General features: G+C 51.8%; 1 protein-coding gene across 1 annotated transcript in view; it reads left to right on the top strand.

Annotated features, from left to right (window-relative positions):
• Positions 1-313: 313 nt before the first annotated feature.
• ECE1 (endothelin converting enzyme 1) overlaps positions 314-9,028 on the top strand; it is a 142,350-nt gene continuing 133,635 nt past the window's right edge. The window contains 3 exon segments of the mRNA XM_054009096.1: positions 314-348; positions 350-422; positions 425-448. Of these exon segments, the coding sequence (XP_053865071.1) occupies positions 314-348; positions 350-422; positions 425-448 (132 nt within the window).

The raw sequence follows: 9,028 nt of genomic DNA, 5'->3' as shown, positions 1-9,028 counted from the left end.
TTGTTTACTTTGCACCATGGAGAGTGAGATCCTGCCAGGTGCTGAAGGCTCTGAGCTCTGTACTGGGTTCCCACAGACACAGCTCCTGTGCAACATGCACAGAACCAGGCGAAAGGGAAGATTTACAAACAAGAATGTGACCTCGACAGCCCCACCCCCAGCATCCTCTCCCTGCTTCAGAGGATATCTGGCAGTCATTAGCAGAGGAAGTGATTCAGTGAAAGGGAACCTCTCGTGCGTATGCTCTCACGTAGTTGCACCTTGACAGTGTGTGGGCTGGGCTCTGTTAACACAAGCTTCAACGGGGGCTTGCATGTACAAGCTGCACAGTCCTCTAAAGTCTGGTGCTCCCCCCCCAGGATACGACTGAGAGTTCCTTTAAAGAGTTTCCTGGGACTCTTTTTCATCTAAAAGAATCGCCCCAGCCGCTGCCCTCCAGGCTGAATTGGTAAGAGGTGAGTCAGCTTCTTACTTCACGGAATTGTTCTTGTTTTTAACCTTTTAAAAAAATAGTCTGGGGAAGAGGGTCTGGTGCCTAGGGGACACTGGGTTAACACTACAGTTGCTTCTATCAGGTGAAATGGATTTGCTCCAAGAGCCGTGGCATTGTCCAGTCTGGTTAGTTTCAGTTGCTGAGACTCCATGGTGCAGTTATATGGTGGGATTATCAGCTGATTGGAAGGATGGAGGTGAGCACACATCCCTCTGCTGGCAAATCTCCCTGTCACACATTGTCATTGAATGGGCTATGTTGTTGCTTGTCTGTCCACCCCTTTCCTCTGCCCTTTGCCTGCCCCATCTATGGAGATTGTGAACTCTTCAGGGCAGGTTTGTGCAGTGCCTAGGACAATGGTGCCCTGGCCTTGGTTGGTCCCTAGACACCACTGAAATAAACCGGGTTAATAATATAATGGAATATGGGAAGGGTGGGAATGAAGCAGCTGCAGGTCAATGGAAGTTTTGCACACATGAGGATTATGGGATCTGATGCTAAGGCACATTCCATCACCACGGGCTAAGAAATGGATCAAGACTTGCTTTGGGAGGGATCCTCCAACAGGTAGCCAGCTGCTCTGGGCAGATTTAGCACAGAGATTTAGGGCCAAATCCTGCTGCCAGTGAAGTCAATGGGAGCGTAGAGGTATCTGTAAGAACCTGTTGATCAGCCTTCCATCAGGGAAGGCATCCCTAGGGAGTCTCCTTCCAGTTGGGTGTGTTGATCACTTCTTTTAGGTGTCCCCCAAAAGTGGCATTTGAGGGACCTAGTCAGTGTCATTTATTCTGTGGGGTTCTTTAATGAAATGGCTCATTCTGGGGTACTTGTGCTTGGGATGTATAAACCCAGTTTGGTGCTCTGATACCCCAGTGGTGCGTGTGTAACAAATGCCGATGCCGAGAGATATACCAGAACTCCTTGGAGCCAGATGGATTACCAGGCAAAATGGACCACTTGGGTTCTGGGGAGGGTCTGGACACCGCAGGAAGAAGAGCAGGATTAGCTGCACCAAGGTTGGCCCTCTAAGAAGGGTTTTTTAAACCTTAAGGAAATGCCCAGCCTGTCTTTGCCTTAGTTTTCACCCTATTCACTAAGTGCTGAAGCCGTATGTTCAGTGTGCACCAGCTGTGGCTTCTCACTTCCCATAGTTCCCACGACACGGTGCAATGGTGATCTTTTGAGATGCCACTTGCAGACTAATAGCCCAGCATCAGAAAGGCAGAAGTGTAACTCTACCACCGGAGAAAGGGGAAGCAGCACATTGATAAAGCATGAGCTTATCTGCATGTTTCTGAAACCACAGTGGAAACAGCCAGAAAAATGGCTGCCCAGTTTTAACATGCTCTGGTGTGTAAGAGTCCTCTGAGCAGAATTAAACAAAGGTAGCTCCCCTTGTACTGACCATGTGGCCAAGGTATCCCCCTCTGGCAGAGCTATGGTAGGCAGATTCTCTAGCAGAGTGGACATTAAAGTGTAGATCTCTGAGAGTCAAGGGAGCTTCTCTCACCAGTGGAGGTACTTCACCTCTCCCAGAGACAGTAGCTATGTCGGTGGGAGTAGCCCTCTGTTAACATAGTGCTCTCTACACTGGAAGTTAGGTCGGTATAACTGCATTGCTTGTCCAAACCCCTGAGATGTGGTTATACGGACATAAGTTTGTAGTGTAATCCAAGGCTCAGAGCCTGTAAAAGTGGCTCCAAGGTGGCTTATCCTTAGTGTTACTCTATTGAAGTCAGTGGAGTTACATCTGGGATGAATTTGACCCATTGGCGTTAGGCTAGAGCTCCCTAGTACTGGAATGGGATAGCTTTATAGTTTGGGAGTGATGGCAATGGGAGTAGTAATCTTGGATTTCTATAGTGCCACTTGTCCTAAAGAAACCCAACGCACACTGAAAACCATTTACCCAAGAATCACTACTCTGTGCAAACAGCGGCTCTTCTAGGAAGGGAAAGACACTAATAAGTCACTTCACGTATTGCTAAAAGGCAGCCTCTGGGGCCCAACATGGCAGCGAATAGTCCACTGTTAGGAAAGGAAACAAAGGGAATGAAATTGCAGGGTGGATCTTATTCCGCAGAATGTCATTAACTGGAAAGCATGTGTCTTAGGAAAGAAGAGCAATCAGTCTATCACAGCAGTTCTCAAACTATGGTCTGCGGGAACTTGGTGGTGGTCTGTGGAGAGATGCCTGCCACGTGATGGTTCCTTCCTTGTTTCCAGCTGCTAAATTGCATTAACAGAAGCTAAAAATATCTCCTTACATTACTTTTCCGTGTTGTCAATTACTGCCATCAGACAAGGATATTGTGCAACAGTAAACAGGAGGGAAACAGGGCCAGGCTACCTCAAACGGAAGGGGAACTAGGTCCTAGTGATGACAACGGATAAGAGAGACACAGGACAGTCTCTTTAAGATGTGGTCCTTGCTATGAAAATGTCACCCCCTGGTCTAGGGCACGGTCCTTTCCTTTAGCGTCCTGAAATTGCTTAGAAGAATAACTTCCTTCTGGAGGACATGCTGTAAGCATGATCTGCCCATGAACATCCTGTAGCTTGAGGTCTGTTTGGGTGATTCTTTTTCAGCTAGCTTTGTCATGCAACCACTGAATTCTTCTTTGGAGTCTGTGCCTGGGAGCAAGGGCTGTGACCTTGGCATTCTTTAGCCTGACCTCTCGCTGCAATCCTCTGTTCTATCCACCTTTGATGCCACAGATCAGCAAAGAGCCTGTGGTAGGGAAGCTGTTCCCCTTTGGCTTTTCAATATTTCAAAGGAAACCCGAAGGGGAAGATCGAATTAGAGCTACATTAAATAACTATTTCCAAAGACTGATTTCTTTATCTGAAGCCAGCTGGTTGAGAGGGGTTATTTGTGGGAAGGTTTCAAGTATACAAATGGGAGGGAGACGGACTCTGGGACATCTCAGCTGGGTAAACTGTGCTGCATCCGTCCAGGTGCTGTACAGAGTTTGCAGGGGTGCCGGAACCCGGGGCAGCCATGGGGGTACTGCTTGCCCACTTTTTCACATGGACATAGTTTGGGGGGCAGGTGGCCACACTGCCCCCCAAACTGCAAGCCTCAGGCAGGCACAGAGTGGCGCCAGCAGGAGCTGCACTTCACGGCAGGAGAGCTGACAGGGTTCCTGGAGGCCCCCTCCAACCCTGCTAGCGGTGCCAGCCTCTTCCCGGTGTGGGGCAGCCCCCCCTTGCCACAAGGCTCAGTCCCTGTCAGAAGCCAAGCCCTGCCCTGCTCCGCCTTTTCCCTTTGAGGCCCCACCCCCTGGCCAGGCAAGAAGCTGTAGTTGAGCTGCAATAAGCTGCCCAGGGAGCCTGGGCCACTGTGGGGAGCCCTGGACCCTCCACCTGCCTTGGACAGGACATGGGCTGGGAGCTGTTCTCAGGCAGCCTGCTTAGATGGATCTAGGAATTATTATCATAATGCTAGGGTTACCATATTTTAATTAAAAAAGAAAAAAGACATTCCACGGGCCCCACCTCCACCCCCTCCCCTGAACGCTCCGCCCCCTGCTCCTCCCCCTCTCCTGCTTCCCACGAATCAAATGTTCGCGGGAAGCCTGAAACAGGGAGACAGCAGGTAAGCTGGGGCTGGGGCGGTAGCGGGCACGAGGAGGCGCGGCCCAGTACGGTCCCCCCGGCCGACTGGCTCCCTCTGGCGGCCGGCCGGCCCCAGCAGAGATGCTCTGGCCCCGGCATCTCCGGCCCTAGCAACTCCGGCTCAGGCCCCAGGGCCCCGGCCGAGCAGCCCCGGTCCCAGCGGCTCCGGCCCAGCTCAGCTCGGGCCCCGGTTCCGGCTGAGCGGTTCCGGCCCGGCACCGGCCCTGGTCGAGCGGTGCTGGCCCCAGCAGCTCCAGCCCGGACCCAAGCCCCCTCCCTATTTTCCCGGACATGTCCGGCTTTTTGGCAATTCCCCCCGGACGGGGATTTGAGGACCAAAAAGCCGGACATGTCTGGGAAAATCCAGACGTATGGTAACCCTAAAAATGCAGGCCAGGGAATCCATGCAGTGAGCCCTGCATCAAGCCCAATAGCTCATGGCTGAACTAGGCCCTAGTTCAGGAAGGCATTATCGCACGAGTTTAAGTGCATTCTGCTTAACAGAGTACTCCAACATGTCGGTGTGCTTTAGTCCCCCTGATGTCATTGCAATTTAAGTGTGGGCCCCACAAAAGTACTTAGGCACCAAAACCCAAGATTTAGACACCTAAGTCCTAGTTTTGGCTCCACTGTGATCCACAAAACTCCCACTGAGTCCTGTAGGTGCCTAAAGTCACTCAGTGCCTGTGTTCCTGCCTCTGGCTATGTGTGCTGCTGCCTCCCTCTAGGCATCTGGATACCATCTCCTGCCTGAGTCGCAGAGCAATTCACGCACCAGGGCAAGACGGGCCTTCGGCCCCTTAACCTGGGTATGGGGCCCTATCTTATAGGAAGCCTCTGCTCAAACTTACAGGGTTGGGTCCTTTTGATAACACAGCCCGAGCAGGAGGTGGTGCTGGTGCCCACCTCCTCACTTTTATCCCCGTGGTTGGCACACTTGCCTGGGATGTGGGAGCTTTGGGTTGAATTCCCCGCTCTGCCTGAGGGAGAGAAGGGATTTGAACAGGGGTCTCCCACCTCTCAGGTGCAAGCTCAGAACCACTGGGCTCTGGGATACTCTGCTGTGGGGCTCCCTCACACTCTCCTGCTGAAGCTGTTCCACTCTGGATAAATAATGAACAAGCAATTGGAATGGGGGCCTGGACCCAGGGTCTCCTACCCCCAGGTGGGTGCCCTACTGACTGACTACAGACCCATTCTCTCTCTCTCTCTCTCTCTCTCTGGCCCAATGACTCTTCCACTGTGACTAAATACTTAACTAATTACTGGGCCAGAGAGAGAGAATGTGAGCCTGATACTGTAGTCCAGTAGTTAGGGTAGCCAGCTGGGAGTTGGGAGACCCTGGGTCTAGCCCTGCTTCTCAACTCTTTCCCTTTCTGGGAGGGGCAGTGACCAGGGCCATTCCTAGCGGGGTGCAGGGCCCGGGGCAGAAGTGATGAATCCGTCACTTCTGGGACCGACCATGCTGGGTGGAGGCTGGGGGAGGCAGTGCCTCCCCAAATGGCCAGGCGTTGCCCCGGCCACCCCCAGGGCCCTGCTTCAGCAGTGCCGCTGGGCTCTAGGGGGCTCTGGCCATGCCGCTCTCCCTCCTGGCACTCTGGGGCTGGGGAGGGCCAGGTACTAACCAGCCAGGGGCCGGTGGCCATGGTGGGGGGCTCTGGGTTCTGGGGCATGCAGAAGGGGCGGGGCTGGGAGCTAACCTCCCTTAGCCAAAGGTTCACACACCGCCCATGCGCAACAGCCAATCACACTGGCCCGGGGGGCCCAGAGTGGTCGCCCTGATTCGCTGTACCCTAGGGACGGCTCTGGCAGTGACTGCTCTTGGGCTTTGCTCCCCTTTGCACCTCACTGACTTCTTGTTAGAAATTGGATTTGCTGCCTCAAGAAGCATTAGCAGCCACAGCCTCCTCTCCATTAGAGTGTCTGTCTGCCAGTGGCAGAGGAAGGGTTACTATGGGGAAGGTGGCATGTGCTCTTCTGACAGCGCAGCAGGAGATCTGCTAGCTTATGGGCCTCCAAGGGGAGCAACTCTCTCCTCTGCTCCATGAAGTGATGATCAGGAAGCTCCACAAAGCAAAATTCAAGGCATCTCCTGCCCCTTGTGCCTGGGGAAGGGAACCTGCATCTGGGAGAATATGGTCCCTGCTTCTTACATCTATGCCAGGACAGTGGTAAAGAATCACATGAAGAGCTGCTTTCTTCTATCACTGAACAAGGAACTCTGTTAGAATAAGGAAAACCGAGCCACTCTGTCCTTTTTCTCTGCTTCTCTGGAGAGCTTAGATCCTTCTTGTCAAATGGCCTGTCTGCCCTGTAGTGCCACCTTCAGGCTAGTGTGGCTCTGCTTGGGACTGCCTTAGTTTGCCCTTTACTCAGGGCCATACAGTCCAGATATTCAAAACACTCCCCTTCTGGGATCCAATGTATTAAGTCCTGCACAGTGTCTTTCTAAAGAGAATTCAAACCTACAGCCTTCACTCCTTTTTCAGCAGGGGCCAGCCCAGGGCCTCCTCCCTGACAGTCCATTTCCCAGCACCTCTTGCCTGGAATTTAGCCTTTCCATAGGCCATTGCCATTGGTGTCTTCCCCCTACTGACTTAGGAACGTTCTTGCTCCCTGCCATGCTTGCAGGCATCTGCAAATCCCCATCTGCAGTTGCTTCCCCTTTTATAAGGTCCAGGTGCCTTTCCTGAAGCCCAGTTGGGCAGCAGGTAGCTGCACTGAACTCTGCCCCCTCTTAAAGGGGATAGTCACCCTGGCCCAGATCCACAAAGATACGTAGGCCCCTAATTTCCATTGAAGTCAATGGATGTGAGGAGGCTAAATGAATCTGGGACCATGTGCTGCTGTCATGCCCAGCTCCCTGGCACAGATTTAAAGGGACAGGACACATCCTCCCAGGAGGGTCGTTAAGATGATGGATAAGAAAGAAAAGCAGCCCACAGGGAAATGTTGCAAACATCATAGTAGGAATACAATGGTGCGGGGATCCCACTGTAAAGCAAATGGGGTCAAGGGAGGCCAGGACTGTAATGAGAAACAGTACCAGGGCAGGGGGTGAATGTGGCAGAGATGGGGCGGGCTGGAGTTTTTAGGGGCTTGAAATGGGATCACTGAAGCCGATTTGTGCAAAGCCTCTCACAACCAGGGCTGAGGGACAGAAGGCAATACACCGGCAGGAGACTCAGGTTCTGATGGCTGGACAAAGGGAGGCAACACCAGACACTAACTGCCCTTGCTTAGATTTCCGGCAGGGGTTTGTTCTTTAAATAGGAGCATCCTGGAACCTTCTGTGCTAGGGCAGCAGAGGTAAACTCCGGGAGGGAGGGGGCAACTGCAGAGCATGATACGTTACCCTGGAGCTCCAACCTAAGCAGCTGTGTCAACTGTAACTGATGCATATGTACGCAGTTCCAGGGCTACTGGGAGAAGACTCAGCCACTCCAACTCCAGCCTTCAGCACAGAGCAGGAAATTGGGGTAATGCTTTTGTGCCCCACCCTTCCTTTCCAAACCATTGAGGGAGGAAAGCAGGAAAATGGAATAATCCTCTGCATGCTGAGAGAGAATGAGGAATATGCTCCCCCTAATCTGTCTCAATACCAGGAGGGGGTTGGAACCATGAAGGGATTGAAGGTGTGGGTGATGAAAGGAGGAACTGAGAACAAATAGAGAAGGGGAATGAATGTAGGGCTGGACTGAGCAGGAGAAATGTGCCATGAAGTAAGAGACCCAGAAAGAACAAAATAAATACATAAACTCTTATTTTGCAATATTTTAGTCTTTTCATACCAAAATGGTGCAAGGATTATGGGATAAGGCACAAAGGATTATGGGGCCACTGCGTGACAAAGGAGGTAGATGGATAGGAGAAGACTGAGGTCCCCTCAACCAAAATAGGGGAGAGCTAATGTGGCCAAGCAGTTAGTTGGATTAAACTGGGTTTGTTGCTCAAATGAGAGCAAGAAAAAAAATGTTTTTCTTTGAGTGATTGCTCATGTTATTCCAAGTAGGTGTGTGGGTGCCATGTGCATGGTCACCAGAAGGTTCTTCCCCCTAGTGGTACCCATTGGGTCGGCTGTGGAGCCACCTGGAGTCGCACCTTCATGGAGGTGTATATAGGTCCCTGCTGACCCATGGCCTCTTCAGTTCCCTCTAACCACCAGTGACAGTCGTTGTAGCAGCTTCTCTCTTTCAAACTGCATCCAGCTTTCCTCCTGAAGGTGGTTTCACAGTTTTATGCAAATCAGGACATTTTTCTTCCAGTGTTCTTCCCTAAGCTGCATGCCAATGACGGAGAATGCATGCTCCGTTCCCTGGATGTCAGATGGGCGCTAGCCTTCTAAATTGAGCAGATGAAGTCGTTTTGAAAATCGACACAGCTCTTGGTTGTGATTGCTGAACAAATGAAAGGGCTTCCCGTGTCGTCCCAAAGGATCTCCTCTTGGATCACGGCCTGTATCAAGAAGTGCTGTAACCTAGCAAAGATACTGGCACCAGCATTAACAACGCACTCCACAAGGCCGCAAGCTTTGTTAGCTGCCTTCCTTGCTCAGGTTCCTATTCAAGACCTCTTCAGAGAGGTGACATGGTCATCTATTTGCACTTTTACGTCGCACTACGCTATTACACAGCAGGCCAGAGACGATGCCGCATTTGGCAGAGTGGTGCTTCAGTCTGTGACTTGGTGAACTCCGACCTCTCCTCCTAGCCACTGCTTGGGAGTCACCTACTTGGAATCGACATGAGCAATCACTTGAAAAAGGAAAAAACTGTTACCTATCTTTCAAAACTGAACTTTTCTTCGAGATGCGTTGCTCATGTCCATTCCAAGACCCAGCCACTTCCTTCTTGCCGGATACTCTGACAAAGGGGAACTGAAGAGGCAGCAGGTTGTCAGGGACCTATATACACTGCC

Source organism: Malaclemys terrapin, chromosome 19, assembly GCF_027887155.1.
Source record: "Malaclemys terrapin pileata isolate rMalTer1 chromosome 19, rMalTer1.hap1, whole genome shotgun sequence".
Classification (NCBI taxonomy): Eukaryota; Metazoa; Chordata; order Testudines; family Emydidae; genus Malaclemys; species Malaclemys terrapin.
The sequence above is the reverse complement of the archived record's forward strand: the minus strand, read 5'-3'. Positions and strand labels throughout refer to the sequence as shown.